Consider the following 21,137-nt stretch of genomic DNA (forward strand, 5'->3'; position numbering starts at 1 on the left):
CCCCCCCCCCCCTTTTTTTTTTTGGTGGTTGTGGAGTACACATGTATGCATGGCACATAACAACCATCAGATGAAATGTTGAAAATAAGTCAATATTTAGTATTAAAAGAAAAGGTGGGTGGATATATAGCATTAGTCCCTGTGAAAGCAAACCTGTAGCATCTAGAGCACGGATTGATTCACAAAAAACATTAGCCCTTTCACGGCGTTGCATCATATCACTTCCAGTCGGAGCCACAGCTGAAAGTTGAAATATCTTACATAAAAGATGTGCATCTTGTCAAAGGAACAAATTTATGATGAGAACATCAAGTTATTCTTGCAGAATCTAAAAATTAAGCAGAATTAAAAATAAAACGATTAAAAGCATTGAATTAGTTCTTATTTTTAAATTGGTAGAAGTTGAGGATATAATCTCGTAGTCTGTCCGTTGTATGAGGCACAGCCACCACCAATGCATGAATAACAGCAATGGTGGCTTCATGGGATCCATCCTCAAGAAATGCATCCATCTGAACACGTATTTTGTCGATAATCTGAAGGATGAAAATTTTGGTAAGGAAAATTCAAGGATGGAACTGCTAAAAAAGATTCATTCAATGAAAATAAGAATAAATTAATTGGTTACCATGTCACTTTTTAAATGCTGGGCTACAGCTCCAAAAGCATCTATACTTGCATACTTCACATTGAGGTTTTGATCAGACCCAAGAGTGACAAGGGCAGGCAAAACATGAGTTGATGCAAGTTTTGCATCAATATATGGAACCTATTCACAAGTGTGTAAGAAGTTGTGTTATAAATGAATAGGGTGCAAGTGAGAAGTGAGAACTTCTATTCCAGATATGTTGTAGTGCCTACAAGGACTTTCAGCAGATTGGCAGCACTTATCTTCATATTTACATTGGCACTGACAACCATTTCCCATAAAATATTGAAAACTATGCCATGATGTTCTTCAAATGTGCTGCATCAAGGAAATGAGCTATCATCCAAAACGAGATATACAGCCAAAAGCATGTACACCTAAATTTACTCAAAAAAAAAAAAAAAATGACGCAATGAAATGCCAGATTGCAAGAAAACCAACCATAGGAAGCGAACTGCATCAATGATCTCAGCATTAGAATTTATGGGTTTATCCTCGTTCATTATGCCCTGAACTAAAAGTTTTCTTAGGTATTCTGCTAATTGTTCATGCCTACTAGGAGCACCAAGAATGCCCGCCAAGAGAAGTGGAAGGACACACATTATCGCAAGCCTCTCAGCCACCACAGTTTTAGGCCGTAAACCTGAAATTCAGCAACACCATGTGACCATATAATAGTGAAGACAGGTCCAGTCCAGCGTAGTAGACTGGATGAGAAAACTTATATCCAGACTTATAGTCAAGCATCACTGTGTGGTAATAACAGTGAAGACTGGATCCAGTTTAGTGCGGAATAGGTCAGAAAGTTGGCCATTTCCCATGTGCAAATGACACAAAAAACATTAATATTATTTTTTTCCTTTTTTAAATTGAAAATATGCTTTAGTAACACACATGGAAAAGAGTAGCCTTGTGTATTTACCAAAACTTTACCCTTTAAACATTCTTGATGTGTCATGCACCAGTGGATATGAATTGTCCCACATTAGACTCCATCCATACAAAGTTCTTATAGATTTTTGAAATCCCTCTTACCTTTGATTCTTGACCGGATAGCCTGGGGCAAACTTTTTAAATTATACGTATCCCCAACTGCTACGAAGAAAATCGGCAACATTATGTGAGTCAGATAATGATCCCCAAAGCTTTCAGATATAACCAACAAAAACTGCATTAGCAATATCAACATCAGCAACACCTCTGTAAAGCATGGTATTATATATTTAACAAAAATATATATTATTTCATTACCCCAAACCAAAACAAATTCCCCCCCCCTCCTTGGCTGCCTCAAAAAATCTCTGAATATATTGCAAAAATATATTCCAAATCTTGAGAGATTAAGGCCTCAACACCCTAACCCAACAACAAAATTAAACCAAAATTGAAATTTCCCCCTTGGTGGTTTTTGCCATCGACTCTCATGAAAATCAAGGTCAATATAAAAAATAAATACTGAATTGGTCTTGTACCTTTGTCATACGATTTTTCAGATAATCTTCCTTTTGAGGTAAGAAGCAGGAAAGTTGAATCAAAACTGGCAAACAGTCAACATGAACCCAGTCAAATTCAGGCCACTCCACATATCCCCTGACCGGAGCCAAAAAGAAAAGGAAGTAAATAGGAGCAGTCAGACTTTCATTCCATTCCCTTATTGTTAAAATTTTTGCTCCACTTGGAAAAAAATAAATGAAATATAAATGAAGGATTAGAGAATTCAAGCGCACCCTGCGTATAGTTCAAGCAAGGAAGTGGAAAAAAATGCATCCCCTCTTTCTGAAGGTGCAAAATGACCCATAACAGAAGGAAATGGGCATGTCTCAATTGCTTTCTGGTGCACAAACGGAAGCACTTCTGTCAGCATGCGCAGTAAAACATCAACATTCCAGCGTTCACGTTCACCTAAAACACGAAGATGCGACTCCACAGAATCTTCGACTCCCGAAACAGGAGGACACCGCTGGGAAGTTAGAAAGACAGTATCAGAATCTCAGATTGAAAACTTTCCAGTCCTTGATGTAGGCAAGCATTAATATCATCTGGCCCAACCCCCAGCCCCCATAAAAAACACACACACACACACAAAATGGGGAGAGCAAGAGAGAGAAGGGGGGTCAGTAAGCACTTTTTAGAATGAAACACACCTGAGCTGAGCCGACAACATGAGAAAGTAAAACTTGCAGGATGTGGTCCAATTTGTTTCCCCAATATATTACTGATGGAACTAATTTTTTGAGTGAAGTTTCCACCACCGCACCCGATGGATCACAGACCATTTGGAACATCAACTCCTCAATCTATTCAACAAGGAAAAAAAAAAAAATTGGAGAAACTTCTTTCTTATCTTTTCTTATTTTTAACAAATATCATGATATTATCATTAGGTAAAGAGCTCCTCTTCCATTCCCAGATTCATTGTTTTAAACCTGTTCTAGAGCTTACATTGCAGTCAATCCTGCCAACTCAGTTTTCTGCTCCATGATTGCCTCTGAGTATTTAGTGAGGCTGACCTTTAAATATTTGTCCATATTCGGAAAGAGCGGAAGCAGCAATGCCAGGTTATGAGCAGCAGCCTCTCGGACAACCGTTGCAGAATCCTCAACAAGTTGTTGCACAATGGACAAAATGAGGGAATCACGAATCTCAGGTCGAACAAATTCTGCAAGCTCCCCACATGATTGAGCAACAAGCAGCCTGCGCTCCTCATACATGTGATTTATCTACAATTATGGAAAGGTAAAAATGAAATTATCATCCTTGAACAGAAAATGATGGAAAAACTTAATTAAGAATATTGGCATAAAATGAATTTAACTCACTTGTTCCCAACACTGTGGAAGCAATTCTGATTCGGTTCTCATCTCTCCTACATTCTTAGCGAGGCTTACGCAGGCCTGAAATAATACTTGAGCAAGATTCAGCATTATGTCCAGATCATAAAGATGTTGAAGGATGGTAGGATCAGGTTCCACTAAATATAAGATGGCAAAATAACAGCTGGGGGCTTCAAATGTGAACTTACATTCATTATAATTTGTCTCTGCTGTTCATCTGGACGTTTAATTACATTAAAAAGAGTATGTGTCAAGGAATCACGTGTGCTGCAGTCCGGATGGCGCTCAATTGCACACATAATTAGAGGAAGGAGTTCCTGTAGGGTACGAACAACATCGTCGGTGGAAAACCTAAAGCATGGATAGATGATGGAAATATTAATAACAGTTTCAGAACAAAACCTCACGATGGTTGATCAAAACATAAGGTACAATTTTAGGCAAGGCATCTGAAAGGATCTGAATAGTTTCCAAACCCTGTCAAAAATGAGGAAAAAAAATATTAGGGCACTCGAGGGGGTGAAAGAGCCACCAATGGGTAAGGCCTAAAATTCTCTTAAGGAAGGTATTCAATCCCATTCAAAGCTTACCATCTTTTCAGAAGCAGGCTCTCCCATTTGGTTATTTAATTGAATGATCATCCCACTATCATCTGGTGGTACTTCAGAATTATTTCTCTGGATATTCTCATTGTTTTCGACTGTACGGTTACCATTTGAAGAAAGTTGCAATGTCTCTTGGGAAATTTCCTGAGGCTGAGATGCATTTTCTTCATAGGTCTGAGTTTGCTGAAGTTCGCCATCTTCAACATCTGACATGCCAGATGCCAAGTCTATAGGCTGAGACAGTACAGCTTTATCTTCATGGATCTCAATAACCTTTTCTTCCGTCTGTGTGTATTCTTTCTCACTATTGATAGGTTTTACAGGATTTTCAGCAACAAAATCCTTTGCTTTTGAGTTCTCTATTTCCAACTGCAAAGATCTTATCACTGTTTGGGATGCCAAATGTTCAAAATCTGCGGATACCCAACGTCTACCAGATCTAGATCCTTCAATGTGCATTTTCAGTGAAGTGATTTCAGCTCTGCAGTCATTGAGTTCCTTTCTTCGAAGCTCCAGTGATTGCTTTAAGTCGTGAACCTACAAACAAGATAATATAAAACATATGCTTCAATAAAGTGACATAATTAAGCTGTTCAAAGGAAACAATTCAGACTGAGGACTACCAAAATCTCTCTGTCCTTGAGGTCCTTCTGCAGAGCATCTAACGACTTCGTTAGGGCCATTATTTGACCATCAGCCACTTCCTTATTTTTCAGCAAGGACTCCATTTCAGAATTCAGATTCTCAATTGTTTTGAGCAATGACCCATTTTCTTGAATAAGAGAGATTTTCTCCTGCAGTAAAAGTAGCCTCGAACTTTTACTTGATCTGTACATGCGGCAAACTATCCAAATCAAATATAACTAGCATGTCAGGTGGATGGGTGGGCACTTGATTTCTTTCTGGCAGCATCAATCCCTCCACGTGTCAGGAACCCGATTTCCAGGCAATCAATCCCTCTATAGCATCACTCATGTAAAACTTATTGCACTGGTATAAAATTTAAGTTCTAATTATTCGAATGCATTTACAGGATTAAAATTTGTAAAAACATTAATTTACTTTGTTTCATAGCTGAAACCAAAATGAAAGTAATAAAGTTCCTTGTGACAAAATTTCATGAATAACAAATCTAATAAAAAATATAAACAATGGACTAATTTTTCATTAAATTGTGTAGGCCACATATAGAAATTCAAGGTACATGCTGTGAAAATCCTGATCCTCAGGTCCTCACAGTTTTCGGAAAGAGATGTGACCAATCATAATCAAATTGTGAGAGATGGTTCGTCAATAGTTTAAAAAGCAGTCGGAATTGTGGGGTTGGGTTTAAGAGACTTTTGATAACTGTTATGAATGAATCAATTATTTGAGGAACATAATGATACCACATGCTGAATGTACAAGCTTTTGAAAATAGGTGCTAAACATAAATAATGCAAAGGTCAAAGTGGAAAGCTCCTAAAGCTTATGCATGAAAAAGATTCACAAATAAAATTCCAAGAAATTTATCATGCCATATGTGATCTTATAAATTATGATAAGCATGGGCCAAACCCGATTCTGACTCAACAAATACCTCAGCTGCCTCTGGAGTGGATGAAAGGTATTGATAATAATAATGGCGTAAAGCATCTGGTACGCAAGCGGTCTTGTTCTGCCAAACATCAAGGTCTTGGTCTGTAACCTGCATGAAAGGTATCAACGGGTTGTAATGATGTCATAATATTATAAACAAACAAGATTCTGCAGCCAGAATAAATCATGGAAGAGCATTGGAAGTAAAGTAAACACACTTATTTTTGATAAAGTGGCATCCTTCTATAATCCTTTTAAGGAAGCTGTAGATATACAATATGTAATGTTCATGTCAGAAAACAATATCTTGAGTTAGCTATTTCATGCATATTGCTGATAGCAGCTGTCATGTTTGAAATCATTTGTCATGCTATTTGGTCCTAACTGGAACTAAACTTATAGAAAATAATATTCTCAACTAACATGTAAATTTTATAGTTTGAGGCCTTCAAGACAAACACTTGGACACGGAGATATAGGGAAACTTGGCAATGATGACAACTGCTGGTTATCCATGAAGCAATCACCTGTGCTTAAAGGCATCACCACCAACCAGATAGGCCAAGGTTTTACAGATATAACAAAATGACAAACATTTGCACATACATATAGGTTTGCATGCCATAACCAAAAAAAAAAAAAAATATATATATATATATATATATACACATATGTAGAGGGAGGGAGGGACACATAGAGACAAATGGAGAGATAGAGAGACTAGAGATAAATCTTAGGTACCTCTTCGTAGAAAGTCATGGCAGTAAGCCGATATCCAGCTAGAAGCAAATATTCCTTTATAGCACAATTAACATCTTTACGCTCACTATCCTTCAGAGGGCCCAAATCAGAAGAGGAAGTATTCCTCTTACCCTGCTGCAAAGTAGGCCCATCTTCAACAGAAACATCTATATTGGACCCTGCAAAATATAAACAGGAAGGCAAGAAGTTATAAGCCCAGAGATGTAAGGAAAACAGAAGTACTCAGAGAAAGAATGACTGATTGATCAAAGTGAACAAGAATTTTATATAATGAATCCTACATCACAACACTAGTAATAGTTGCAGACTTGCAGTGTCAGTTTGATGCATAAAGTTATAAATAACTCTCTCTCCAGATATCACTCTGCCCTAACCAAATTTCATTATCCCAACAATATAATAAAAACCATTATGGTGCCATCACATTCTACATCCCTCCACCCCACCCCCCCCCCCCAAAAAAAAAAAAAATCCACCAATTTTAAAGGCCAAGGATTCTAGTGAGCAACCATTTAAGTGCAAATTGATTAAACTTTATAAATATAATTCTCTCAAATGATTTAGCAACAATCCAGAGTTTGTTTTATTGTGACAACAAAATGAAATTAAGCAGGACCTTCTACTTTATATGAAATCTCCTAGAATCTTCCGAAAACCAAAGTTCCTAGAAAACTGAAAAAATATTGAATTAAGATTATGAGCCCTCAAGAAATATGCAAACAATTTCACTAGTCTTATGATAGTAAATGTTCACATGCGTTGAAAGATTCTCATGTTCCATCGAGCATGGAACACTAAATGAGCTATGCAAGAAGAAATTATAATACTTGAGACAAAAGAAATGCAATAAGGCACATCAATGACAATAACAGTGGCTGAAAGGTAAGGCTACCACTCAAATCATCTGGATAGAATTCAGTCCTCTTTCGCAATTCTGTCTTCAATCTTAAAATGTCCTCTTGTGCTAAACGAAGCTCATATTCACTGAGTGCCAATTTTTCTTCTACTGTTTCTTTCTCTTCTAATAAACTCTGAGTGTCTGCAACTGCTCACAGAATAAAAGAAAGGGGAAATTTTTTTCAGTTATGCTTCCAAAGGCATTATTAATGATAAAGAGATGTAAATTGATTTATTTGTAAGAAAGACCCTATAAACCACCCAGAATTTTCCAAAATCAATTCATCATAGCAAAATAAGGATGAAGAAAATGATTATAACACAAATAATACAAAAGCAAAATCAAAGGGAATGTGGGGGAAAAAAATTGGATCTTTGCATGCCATACCAGATGAAATATAAATTTATTTTTGAACCATATAGAAACAGTTCAATTGTTTAAGTCATTTATGTTTCTCCTCCAAGAAATGAGAGTTTCTAAATAAATGTTGCATGTATCCAAGAAATGAGATGGAAGGGTAGTAAAGCTAAAGGGTTGGATGACTTCAAGCTATGGTACTTGGGAAATGAAAATGGGAGAGGGGGAGCGGGGGAGTGGGTATGGTAGTTGACAAAGACCTTAAAAATGATGTTATGGATGTTAAGAGACTTGGAGATAGGAGCATCGCCATTAAATTGGTGATTGGTGATGAGATTGTTAGCATAGTTTGCGCTTATGTGCCCCAAGCAAGGCTTGATGACAGGGTTAAAATACAATTCTGGGAGCACATGGATGAAATGATGCAGAGTCTAGGTCTGAAGGAGAAAGTTATTATTGGTGGGGATCTTAATGGCCATGTGGGTAAGGATCGTAGAGGATACGAAGAAGTGCATGAAGGATACGGAGTCGGGGAGATGAACACTGAGGGGACCTCAGTGTTGGACTTTGCAATGGCATATGACCTCTACATTACAAATACTTTCTTCGAGAAAAAAGAAGCACGTTTAGTTACTTATAAGAGTGGATTGCACACAAGCTAAATTGATTTCTTTATGACTAAAAGACCCGACAGAATGCTTTGTAAAGATTGTAAGGTTATTCCATGAGAGAGTCTAACGACACAACATCGAATGTTGGTCATGGATATGCAGCTTAGTATGAGGCAACACAAGAAGGCGATACACTTATGCCCAAAAATAAATTAGAGACGACTACACGAAGCCCCCCTAAAATCCTTTACTGTTAAAGTGATCGAACGAGGCCCATGGGACTATGTGGGAAATACTACTGAGATGTGGACTGTAATGACGTCTAGCATTAAGGATGTGGCTAAAGAGGCCCTAGGCGTGACTAAGGGTGGGTGACGTACCCCTCGAGAGACCTGGTGGTGGAACAATGAGGTTCAGACCGCCATTAAGACAAAAAAAAAATGCTTTAAGAATTGGCAAAAGACTAACGAAATTGAGGATAGAACAAGATACCACACAGCTAGGAATGAGGCTAGAAGGATTGTGGGGAAAGCTAGAGCAAAGAAATATGATGATCTATATGAGAACCTTAATACAAGGGAGGGAGAAAAAGAGATCTATAGGATAGCTAAAATAAGATAAAGATTGAGCAGACTTGGACCAAGTTAGGTGCATCAAAAGTGAGGATGGTAGAGTGTTGATACGAAATGAGGACATTATGAAGAGATGGGGTGACTACTTTTGTAACCTACTAAATGGAAGTATTGTGACTGAGAGGGTGAACCCAGAGGTAGAGGGGAGTAGACATGACACCAATCGAATTTTGGAAGAGCTTGATGGACATTTACCGTCAGTCAACGAAATCGAGGTTAGAGAAGCAATGCAAAGGATGAATATAGGGCGAACAACGGGTCCGAATGAGATCCCAATTGAAGTTTGGAAGAGCTTTGGAGGACATGGGGTGACTTGGTTGACCAAGCTATTTAACAAGATCTTGAGTACAAAATCTATGCCGTATGAGTGGAGGAGAAGCATTGTGGTTCCGATTTATACGAACAAAGGGGACGTCCAAAACTACAATAACTATAGGGGCATAAAGCTTATGAACCACACCATGAGGTTATGGGAATAGGTGATTGAAGCCCACCTAAGAAGGAAAACCAAGGTATCGGAGAACCAACTCGGCTTTATGCCAGGGAGATCAACAACAGAAGCCATTTATCTCATAAAGAGGCTCATGGAAGTTTTTAGAGCCCACAAAAAGGATCTACATATGGTCTTTATTGATCTAGCGAAAACATATAATAGAGTCCCGAGGGAACTAATTTAATATGTCCTTTAAAAAAGGGGTCAGATTAACTATGTGGATATAATTAAGGACATATACGAGGGAGCGATGACGAATGTGAAAACGAGAGAAGGGTAATGTAATGAATTCCCGATCACAATTGGGTTACATCAAGGATCTGCTCTAAGTCCCTATCTGTTTGCTCTCATTATGGATGACCTAACCAGGCACATCTAAGACTCAGTCCCGTGGTGTATGCTATTTGCGGATGATATTGTGTTGATAGATGAAATGGTGGATGAGGTTAATACTAAACTGGAGCTATGAAGATCCAACTTGGAATCAAGAGGTTTTAGGTTAAGCAGAACGAAAACAGAATATATGATGTGCCCCTTCAGTCAATCTAGAGGAGAGGAGGGAGTGGTGAAGCTTGGGGAATAAGAACTACCTTGGAGGGAATGTTTTAAATACTTGGGTCTATCATTGACAAAGAGGGGGATATAGAGGACGATATTTCTCATAGGATTAAAGTGGGGTGGATGAAGTGGAGAGGTGTGTTAGGAGTATTATATGACAAAAGAATACCTATTAAACTCAAGGGAAAATTCTACAGGACAGTTATACGACCGGCTATGATGTATGGAGCAGAATGTTGGGTAGCATAGAAGAGCAATGTGAACAAATTGAGTGTAGCGGAAATGAGAATGTTGAGAGGTATGTGCGCGAAGACCAAGATAGATAGGGTAAGGAATGAGAATATTAGATATGAGGCGAGGGTTGCACCGATCCATGACAAACTCCGCGAGAGCTGATTGAGGTGGTATGGCCATGTCCAACAGAGACCTATGGAGGCCCCAGTACGGAAGAGTGACCAGATTTATTGGGAATGCGCTAGAAAAAGTAAGGGCAGACGTAAGATGACTATTAACGAGGTGGTCCAAAAAGATATGCAAATTTTAGGGCTTGACCCTAGTATGACTTCGGATAGAGTTCTGTGAAAGACAAGAACTCGTGTTGCTGACCCCCTATAGGGGATGTCACCATGATGCGTATCTATATTCTACGATACCCTCTAAACTTATCCCCATATTTTCTCCTCTTAACTCATCTTCTATGCTTCTTTACTTTCTATTATTTTACAGCATTGGATCCATGTAGCCGACCCCATTCGATTGGGATAAGGTTATGTTTGTTGTTGTTTTTGTTGTTGTTTCTCCTCCACCCCAATAAAAATCTACTTGCATATGAAGCTTAAATCACCAAAGGATTGCTTTTCCCAACAAAAAAGTCCAGGTTTAACTATACAATTTCTTTCTCCCATTTTCCGTTAAAAAGGTTCTCATTCTGGGTTGTTTGAAGAGCATAGGATTTATCAAAGACTAGATTTCTGAAATCAAAACTGTAGGCCATGTTGTTGCCCTGTATTTCACAAAAAGAGTACTCTTTTTCTTCCCCTGCCACTATTCATCTTGTATTAGGACCCTAAATAGAGAAAAGGTGGGTTCGGGCATGTGGTCTTGAAATATACCTCCTAAAATATTATTTTCAGAAATTTATTCACCAAAATAAAAGGAACCAAAAAAATAAGATCTCATGTCAGGTAACTAACTATACACCTGCTATCATGCTTTACCTTGCCCGATGTAAGAATTTGTTGATAATGTGCCACATATAAGATGACTTCAGGAGATTCTGTTACATTACCTAAGTCTTACAGGGAACCCAAGGATCCAGAGTAAGAAATTCCAAAAGAACAAAGAAGCCCGAAAGTTGGATCCTATATGATGAAACCAAGTGATTAAGAGGGTTCAGAACCATTAAAAGTTATCAATTAATAAAGAGAGAACATATTTTTAACGAAAGGTTGACTTTTCAATGGATTTGAATCATGAAATGGGATTCTACCCAACCCCATTTAGTTGGGAGTACTTTGTTGATTTGAGAGAAAAAGATATTGACATGTAAAAGTATCAAGCTGTATCAATGTAACTTAACTAAGCATCATCTGAGATGGAGGAAAGCAAGGGCCACTCATTAAGTACAACCCTAGCTATTTTGTGTGGAAAATTGAAATCCTGTTCTGTCATTCCCCTCTATTTTGGGCCACTCATGTCTTTCCTCACCAGTCAACCAAGTCGTTTTTGGGCTTCCTACAAATTTTCAAACTTATGCTGGAACTCTGTAATGCTCCCTTTATGTTTCTTTTCCAATTCTTTTGGAGTTTCTTATGCATTTCCTCTTTCCCGCATTTTGCAAATATTTTTGTGGTTGTTTTCTCATTGATTTTTCTTGTCTCGTTTCCTCCACCATTTCCTGTCAGGCAATTACCATTCCAACTTGCAAAATGAAGACCAGATCACCAGTTAATACAACAATATACAGAAAAAACACACTCATCAAGTTGGGGAAGACTTAAATTTCAACCCATTTATTACTTATTAGAATGCATTGGACAGCTTGACCAAGGAAGAACACCAGTATCAATTCCTGGAAGTCAAATTAATATGGAACTAAGAAACGGAGAGACTGCGCCATCAAGGAATCTGATGCTTCCATGTGCTTAATGTAACAGTATCCACATGATATGATATGAATATCAGTACTTGGATACTTTCATACCAAGTAACACCTCTCCACTTTTTCCTGATCTTCTCACTTCCATTTTTATTGGTTAAAATTCAACTAAAGTCATTCTTCAGGAGGAATGCATACTAATCTACAAAAGAAATGTGTGTTTATTAACTAGCATTATACACTTCTTCACTGACGACTTTTTTCTATACCTAAGAGGTGTTATACTTTGCTGCATAAAATTGATGTCCTTGTTTTTGTTTACTTCCAGGAAGAAAACAGAATAGAAAACCATAGAAATTGTTGCGCACTGATGATGGTAAAATATATCTATGCTTTTAAACATATGGTTCTGTGCATATTTCTTTAAATGTATGGGCTCCGAATGAAAACACTATCTCATCACACCAATGGTTCCATCCCCTTTTCTGTACATCAACCTATAAAATGAATTTCCTGCCACATTTAACTCTCTGAAATTTCTCTCACACTAAAATTGCCAGTTCATACTTCATGAGTTTTTTTTTTTTTTTTTTTGCTGAAATATTTCATGAGCTTTTTATATGGAAAGAAGGTTCATTCTCAAAAGCAGAATTCTTTGTTTCACTTATTTTTATTTACGTACAGAAACCTGAGATAGTTTAGAATGGATTTTTTGTCATGATTTTTCATTTTATGACCAATAAAGTTAAAAAAAGAGAGAATGTTGGAAAGGTTTAATAAGTAAGAGATTGAACAGAAAATAGCAGAAAAGGTGACTAGTAATGATAAAAATTTGTTAATAACGAAGAAACCCTTCCAGCCAAGAGAACATAACAACGAAGGGAACAACCTCGCATTTCCAGTCTATTAGATTTCATCAATCCAATTTTCCTGTGTGAAGCACCAAACTTAATTCTAACCAAACACATCATTTCAAGCAAAAAAGCGTCATAACTTACAGGGACCATACGGTTCTTCATAAGTTCTCATGATAACTAATTACATTCCAATGCCGTGCACATACGGATTCAAATCTGGTGATATCTGCAGACTGGCAGCCAAGGCACCGAGACCGAACTGAATACTACATTATATCTTTCAATTTCACTCCATTGCAACGTTCTAATAATGAGATCTTTGGATGCTGATATCTAACGCATTGTCTCAAATCTCAATCAGTTAAATAGAGCTCACTCAGCCACGTAACATGCATTATCCAGAGTCTGATCTCATACTTAAAACCGATTGGAAAGGGAGGGGGGGGGGGGAACGAAGTGTTCACTTCGCAAGATTTTGAAAGAATCTCAGAAGAGACGAGATTTAAGAATCAACTGGAAATTTTAAAAATAAGAAAACTATACCAGATCGAATGGGAGAAATTCAACATTGAATTGCTTTTGCATTAGCTTCAAGATAACGAAAATGGCGAGAAGGAGAAATTGCGGAAAGGATTAGTACCTCGGAGAGCATTAAAACGAGAGATCTGATCTGGCGGGAACTGAGAGATATCTGCGAAGAACTCCTTGAGCCTGATAGCGTGCACATCTCGGCCATCATCGAGGAGCTCATGAAGCAGCTCAAACGCAGTCAGCAAGTAGTTCTCTTCGAGGAGAAAATTGACGACACAGTTGCAGAGCGATGATCTCTCCACGTCCATTGTTCAATAGCGACTCGAAATGATCAATGCATCGTCCAAGCCGAAAGATCCATTCCTACTAAATTAAAATTCAAAAACGAGTTTCGTCAAATTGTGCGCGAATACAGGAGACTACAGAGGTTTAGAACTCGGAGACGGATGAAAAGCTCCCCGTAAACTGACACCGGCGCTGAACAGAGAAATCCTCAATCCCCATTGTCGCTTGGGATTTCGTACTGCAAGACTGCATCAGATTTCATGTTGGTTCTCCAGTATAGGCTTTCCCACGCAATCGACACGCGTGCCACGAGACCAAAAGGTGTACAACGTGGAAACAGGGAAGAGACGAGGGCGGATCTGCTGGCGATCGTACAAGTCAGCGATCAACAACTGTCGCTTTTGTTATCAGATATATCCTTTTTTATCCTTGTAATGGTAGAAAATGGGACAAGTGTTAATAGCTGACTCGTAAGACCAGATGATCGTACAAACAGTGGATTCTTTCTCCCCACACTCTTAGTTTACTCTCCCTAAAAGTCAACCCGTCTGATTGAGAGTGAGCTATCATTTTTTTCCGTTGATTTAGAATCTCCAATACTTCGAATTATAAAACAAATTCCTAACCTTCTTGACTTTTACTTTGGGATTGAGTCACTTTGGCTCTGTACTGTAACATTCTAAAAAATGGGTTCTGATGTTTTTTTATTTTTTTGAAACAGAAATGAGGTAAAACCTGTATGGAAAGCCCGGTTCAATTTCTTGTTTTTTTGAAATGAACCGGGCACTTATGAGACTTTTGAATCCATTTTTTGGAGCACAAAATACTTGTTTTTCACTTTTAGAATTCATTCTGAGCAAAAGGCGCCGAAATAGGTATCACTTATAAGTTATGAGGGGTAAATGGGGAAATTACCCTCAAAACATAACTTTGTTATGTTTCACAAACCCTAACCCCATTTTCACTTGCAGGGGCGAGAGGCGAGAAGGAGGCGACCCTAAACCCAATTTCAGTTGCAGGAGGCGAGAGGCGAGAAGGAGGCGAGAGGCAAGAAGCTCTGCTCAACAGAAGGAGGCGAGAAGGAGATGTCCAGAACAGCAAATCGGATTCTGCAATTTCACAAGGCGATGGTTGCAGGTCCAGCCCTAGTTTCAGAGAGAGATTTTTCCACAGGAAGGGTGATAGAGATAGGGCTTTTCAAGTGTTGGAATCACTTGGGGGCCAGCTTTCTTCGACCAGAACCAAAAGGGAAACAAGGATCTTCCGGGATCCTTTTCTCAGTTCGTGTTCTGCTGTGGGTATGATGGACAGTAGCCAGGCAAGGTGTGACTTGCATTTCTGGAACTTCAATTGAATTAAGGGAGAACGACAAGAGATGGGAGAAGAGAATTTCTGGGAGGAGAAAGGAGGGGAGCACGCACGGCAGCCATGTTTTCAAACCAAAAAAACTTCATAGAATTCTCAATATCAAGTCTCATCATTGGGTACAATAACACTATTTAAAGACAAAAGCAACTGGAATTGGGGGATACTGAAATTTCAGAAGAGCAACTACTGGTCCCTTTGTAAATGATAGCTTTCTTTTGCCCTCTTTTTTCTTTCCAAATTTTTAGTCATATGCAGGCTGTGACACACTGCTTCAATTTGTCTTTCTTGATTATTAGCAAATGGAAGAACAATTCAAAACATTCATTGTCCTGTCACACTATTTGGAGGTATGTCTTCGTTGTTTCTCTTTTACATACAAAGGAACACATGCTTGGAATGGCCTGAAAGTGTATGCATCCTGTACAGACATCAAGATTCCGCCAATTCTGGCTTTCGGAGTTATAATGTTTTCGAGAGCAACTGTGAAGATTTTGCAATTTACTGTAAGACCAGTCTGCTTGTTGTTGAACAAGGAGCAATTGGCCATAGTGGTCAAGCAACATCAATAATAGGTGGGTCTGTCTCTGCCATCTTGGCAACACCATTGTGCCTTCTTACCACCAATGTGTATGGGATAGTAGCAACAGGGATTGGGCTCTACTGTCGAATCCGGTATGCTACAGATATTGGCATGAGGAAGGAAGTGGAGAAGGTAGCAGTGGAAGATCTCAGTAAGTTTCTACCAAGAAAATAAGATCACAGCAAGTGAGACTTGATTTTCATGAACAATGTATGTGATACTGGGCTTGTTCCATGGGTGGTTTTTGATCAATAAATGTTGGAAGCTGTGGTTCCCAACATGTCAGTGGTGATTGTGTTTATGGAAATTTTAATTACATTGAGACTGGGTTGGGGGGCGGGGGGCGGGGGTGGGGGTGTGATTGAATACTCGACAATCATTTCATATTTGAAGTAAACACCATGTTGTTGATATGGAGATATTCTTATTTGTCTCATTCAACTTAAGTTATTTGGGTAATAATGATTTTCATAACTTAGAATTTATTAAAAAACCATTGATTATCCTTAGATTTTATTTAAAAATCACAACTTTGACACCCATGGTGAAGATGGCACTTTATGTAAATATTGGTTTCTAACAGAAACGATTTTGTTAAGTACGAACCATACATGTTTCTGTTTCTTTCAGGTTACAAAATCAATTTTTTTTTGCGATTACCATACAACATTAAGATGCAGAATCACTCCAAAAAAATAGAAATGCAAAAAAGTGTGCTAGCCCCAAAATCATGTTAAAAAAACAGAATCGTTACAGTACAGAGCCTTTGCTGGTTGTGAACTAGGTATATGGGTACAAAGTCTATTTTGCCTTTCATTATTGTCACCTAAAAAATTGAATTCCTTTGAAAATATAAAAGAACACAAATTCATTGATTCTTTTTTTAACATCAAACATAATTATATGAAATTTTAGATCTCTCCATTCTATAAGGTATATAATCATTTGCTAAAGACATGCTCTTTAACTATCATATTACTTCATATAACCAGGTGCAAAACCGTTCAGGTTTTAAGCCCTAAGAACCTCAGTTGACAATTATTACTTGTTATAATATTTTTATAAAAAAAAATTACGACTTTAAGATTAACCACTTGATTTGAATAAGAAAATAGAATACTAGACTCATTACCCCCAATTAGTTTTATTTTTCTACTAAAAAATAATTTAAATATAGTTGTAATCATCTCATGTGGTAACAATTGGTTATTGTTATAACTATATAGCATTATGTTGATGCGATGATTGAAGTTCCAGTGCAAATCACAGACCTAATCTTGCCTTTCATCATTGTTGGCGAGGAAGTTGAGTTCATCTCTTATATCCTTAAAATGGATATAAAAAGATAAAACTCAACCCTTCCTGTAGTAATTTTTATCACTAAACATCATTTATTGAATCTCAAATCTCTCCATTCTATAAAATATAAATCCATTCGATATCAACGGGCTCATCAACCATCATATTGTCATAATAATTTTGTACAAGATATATTAAATCTTGAGATTAACAAATCACAGATGACAATTATCTCATGTTGCGATCTTAAAAGTATATATATTAGGTTGTTGCAAAAAGATACTTGAAAAATAGGTATATAAACGAATCGTAAAAACTAACAATTAGTATCAGAGCGAAGACTGTAGGTTCGAGTAGCTCAGAAAACACTGAGGGAACTGTTAGACTTAAATGGTCAGTGTCTCCTCGCAACTCTAAAACTAATCACCTGACCTACGTAAAAAATTTAAGAGCGAGCTCATTAACTACCATATTATTACATAAAATTAGGTGCAAAACCAACCAGATTCTAAGCCTTATAAATCTCAATTGACAAATTTTTTTGTCGTGATGTTTTTCTCAAAAAAAAATTCACGACTTTAGGATTAAACACTTGATCTAAGTAAGAAAATAAAATATCAAACTCTCTATCACCAATTAGTTTTAATCTTCTAGCAAAAAAATAGTTTTAATATAGTTGTAACCACTTTATGTGGTAACAATTAGTTATTGTTATAACTCCATAACATTATATTGATATGATAGTTGAAGTTTCAGTGTAAATCGCAGACTCAGTCTTGTCTTCCATCATTGTTGGTCAGGAAGTTGAGTTCATCTCTTATATCCTTAGATACATATAAAAAGATAAACTCAACCCCTCCTGTAGTCATTTTTATCACTAAACATCATTTACCAAATTTCAAATCTCTCCATTTTGTAAGGTATAAATTCATTTGATATCGACGGGTTCATCAACCTTCATATTGTCATAATAACTTTGTACATGGTATATTAAATCCTGATGTCGACAAATCTCAGATGACAATTATCTCATAATGTGATATTTTTCTAAAAACATTAGGTTGCTGTAAAAAGATGCTTGAAAAAGAACCATTGGTATCAGAGCAAGCCGTAAAAATTAACAATTAGTATAGAGCGAAGCTTGTAGGTCGAGTAACTCGGCAAACACTGAGGGAACTATTAGACTTAAATGGTTAGTATCTACTCGTAACTCTAAAACTAATCACCTGACCTGCGTGAAAAAAATTAAGGACGGGCTCATTAATTGTCATATTATTCCATATAACTAAGTGCAAAACCGACCAGATTCTAAGCCCTACAAACCTCAGTTGAAAATTATTTTTTGTTTCGATATTTTTCTCAAAAAAAGTTACGATTTTAAGATTAAACACTTGATCTGAATAAGAAAATAAAGTATCAAACTCACTACCACCAATTAGTTTTAATTTTTTACTAAAAAAATAATTTTAATATAATTGTAACCACCTTATATGGTAACAATTGACTATTATTATAACTCTATAGCATTATGTTGATGTCATGGTTGAAATTTCAGCATAAAACACAGACCCAATCTTGTCTTCCATCATTGTTGGTCACAAAATTAAGTTCATCTCTAATATCCTTAAATGGATATAAAAAGATAAACTCAACCCCTCTTGTAGTCATTTTTATCACTAAACATCATTTACCAAATCTCAAATCTCTCCATTTTATAAAATAAAAATCAATAAGATATTGAAGGGCTCGAGAGTCAGGAGTCAGAGGCGAAAAACAGGAGATGAGAGCCAGGAGTCAAGAGTTAGGACTTGAGAGTCAGAGTTAGAGTCGAAGATGGGAGATAAGAGTTTGGAGTCAAGAGTTTGAACTTTGGAGTCAGAGTTGGAGTCGGGAGACGGAACTCAGGAGAGGTGACTTGAGATAAAGAGTGAGAACACAAAATGGGAGAAAATCCCATTGTAGAATGTGCTGAATTCTTATCTACATTCTACGTATTTGAGAAAAGAATATATACCAAGCAACTTTTTTAACAATTCAGAACACGTTCTAAACCCATAATGCATACCAAACACAACTTATAAAAAAAATTAATGATAGACTCATTAAATGTCATATTATTCCATATAACTAAGTGCAGGATCGACCAGATTCTTAGCCCTACAAACCTCAGTTGTAATATTTTTCTCAAAAAAGAATTACGACTTTAAAATTAATCACTTGATCTGAATAAGAAAATAAAATATTAGACTCATTACCATCAATTAGTTTTAATTTTCTACTAAAAAATAATTTAAATATAGTTGTAATCATCTTATATGGTAACAATTGGTTATTGTTATAACTACATAGCATTATGTTGATGTGATGGTTGAAGTTTTAGTGCAAATCACAGACCCAATCTTGCTTTCCATAATTATAACTATATCCTTAAATTGATATAAAAAAAATAAAACTCAACCCCTTCTATAGTCATTTTTATCACTAAACATCATTTATCAAATTTCAAATCTCTCTAATCTGTAAAATATAAATCCATTCGATATTGACGGGCTCATCAACTATCATATTGTCAAATTTATTTTGTACAGGGTATATTAAATTCTGATGTCGAAAACTCTCAGATGACAATTATCTCATGTTGCGATTTAAAAAAAATATATTATGTTGTTGCAAAAAGTTGCTTGAAAAATTGGTATCTAAGCAAATTGTAAAAACTAATAATTATCATCAGAGCGAAGACTGTAGATCGTGTAACTCAGCAAACACTAAGGGAACTGCTAGACTTAAATGGTCAGTGTCTCCTCGTAACTCTAAAACTAACCACCTGACCTACGTAAAAAAATTAAGGACGGGCTCATTAACTGTCATCTTATTACATATAACCAGAACCGACCAGATTCTAAGCCCTACAAACCTCAGTTGACAAATTTTTTTTTTGTCGTGATCTTTTTCTCAAAAAAAAAATTCACAACTTTAAAATTAAACACTTTATAGAAGTAAGAAAATAAAGATGATAATAGATGCCATCGTACAAGACTTCAATATTAGATGTGGTTTGTACACCTCTGACATTCTTTAATACCATGATTGGTGTCTGGAAGATATCTTGAACTCTTTGATTAAACAAACATTTGATTACTGACTAGTGTTGAGATCCGATAAATTAGAATGTTTCAACATTTACAACAGAAACTATCTTCCTAAAGAAAAAAATGATTATTCCAAAGGAACATTGGGGTCAACTTCATAATAAATCAATTTAGAACGAAGGAAGTTAGAGTGGAATCCATGGTTGGGGTTGAAAAAATACCTCATGTGGTTAAGGAGAGATGTTGTGGTTGTGATGCATACATGAAGAGGTTAAAAAAAATCCAAATAATTGAATACAACAAAAAAAAAACTGAAAATTTTAAGAAGAGAGGAGGTGGAGTGTGGAAGTGAATGTGAAAATACACAAATTGTTACAAATCGATGGTCGTAGGAATAATATTTTGCATCAGAGGAGAAGTAACGAGACTAACAATTGTTATCAGATCCAAAGCCATAAACTTGAATTACTTTACAAACACTAAGGATTATTTGACCTAAAAGGTCATCATCTCCTCGTGACTCTATGACTAATTATCTGATCTGCTTAACAAATTAAGATTATGACTTCACTACCACAAATTGGTTTTAATGTAGTTGTGACCACTCTAAGTTATAAAAGTAGATCGTTGTACTTTAACAAAATAAAATAAACATGTTAAGATCTTAACTCGAAAACATATAAATCAAAATTATGAGTACTTTACAAGGAAAAATAATTCTTAATGGACACAAACATCTTAACTTGAAAGCCTTATGAATCAAAATTATTGATCTTTAGTTATCTTAATCACCAAGTAGTACTGACCTAAGTAGTGAAAACTCCAAACATCAATCTTTCCAACTTCTCCATTTGGGTGTTGGAGAGCCTCTCAAATAGCTTGAAAGTTCAGCATTAGAATACGATGATAGATGCCATTGTACAAGACTTCAGCATTAAATGTGGCTTGTGCGCTTTCAACATTCATTAAATTTATGATTGATGTTTAGAATACATCTTAGACTCCTTGGTTAAACAGATGTCTGATCACTGACCAGTGTCTAGATTTGATAAA

General features: G+C 36.6%; 2 protein-coding genes across 14 annotated transcripts in view; one reads left to right on the forward strand and one right to left on the reverse strand.

Moving 5' to 3' along the window:
• Positions 1-14,043, reverse strand: part of LOC122078319 (RAB11-binding protein RELCH-like) — a 19,384-nt gene extending 5,341 nt beyond the window's left edge. For 10 of the 13 annotated variants that reach the window (XM_042644315.1, XM_042644289.1, XM_042644263.1 and 7 more), the window contains exons 1-19: positions 13,573-14,043; positions 7,321-7,473; positions 6,408-6,586; positions 5,668-5,775; positions 4,712-4,882; positions 4,074-4,625; positions 3,886-3,960; positions 3,672-3,800; positions 3,469-3,543; positions 3,160-3,369; positions 2,794-2,946; positions 2,377-2,609; positions 2,122-2,239; positions 1,685-1,817; positions 1,091-1,292; positions 862-967; positions 629-769; positions 413-536; positions 154-270 (exon numbers count right to left, since the gene is read on the reverse strand). In XM_042644315.1, coding sequence (XP_042500249.1) covers positions 154-270; positions 413-536; positions 629-769; positions 862-967; positions 1,091-1,292; positions 1,685-1,817; positions 2,122-2,239; positions 2,377-2,609; positions 2,794-2,946; positions 3,160-3,369; positions 3,469-3,543; positions 3,672-3,800; positions 3,886-3,960; positions 4,074-4,625; positions 4,712-4,882; positions 5,668-5,775; positions 6,408-6,586; positions 7,321-7,473; positions 13,573-13,771 — 3,178 coding nt within the window. In that variant the 5' untranslated portion in view covers positions 13,772-14,043. Of the gene's footprint in view, positions 1-153; positions 271-412; positions 537-628; positions 770-861; positions 968-1,090; positions 1,293-1,684; positions 1,818-2,121; positions 2,240-2,376; positions 2,610-2,793; positions 2,947-3,159; positions 3,370-3,468; positions 3,544-3,671; positions 3,801-3,885; positions 3,961-4,073; positions 4,626-4,711; positions 4,933-5,667; positions 5,778-6,407; positions 6,587-7,320; positions 7,474-13,572 lie in introns of those variants that run through there. The other 3 variants (XM_042644305.1, XM_042644296.1, XM_042644350.1) reach the window with 3 other exon arrangements.
• Positions 14,044-15,010: 967 nt separating this feature from the next.
• On the forward strand, positions 15,011-15,930 carry LOC122087334 (protein LEAD-SENSITIVE 1-like). The gene is made up of 2 exons (XM_042656460.1): positions 15,011-15,463; positions 15,543-15,930. Exons 1-2 carry the CDS (start codon positions 15,318-15,320, stop codon positions 15,868-15,870), a joined length of 474 nt encoding a protein of 157 aa, XP_042512394.1. The 5' UTR covers positions 15,011-15,317; the 3' UTR covers positions 15,871-15,930.
• Positions 15,931-21,137: the final 5,207 nt, after the last annotated feature.

The sequence above is a fragment of the Macadamia integrifolia genome, chromosome 1, assembly GCF_013358625.1.
Source record: "Macadamia integrifolia cultivar HAES 741 chromosome 1, SCU_Mint_v3, whole genome shotgun sequence".
Lineage (NCBI taxonomy): Eukaryota > Viridiplantae > Streptophyta > Magnoliopsida > Proteales > Proteaceae > Macadamia > Macadamia integrifolia.

Excerpts from the sequence above, each read along its gene's own strand:
- LOC122087334 (XM_042656460.1), top strand. The coding sequence starts at position 15,318 with ATGATAGCTTTCTTTTGCCCTCTTTTTTCTTTCCAAATTTTTAGTCAT. Across the intron at positions 15,464-15,542 it reads TCCTGTCACACTATTTGGAG|ACATCAAGATTCCGCCAATT; the intron begins GTATGTCTTCGT and ends CATCCTGTACAG.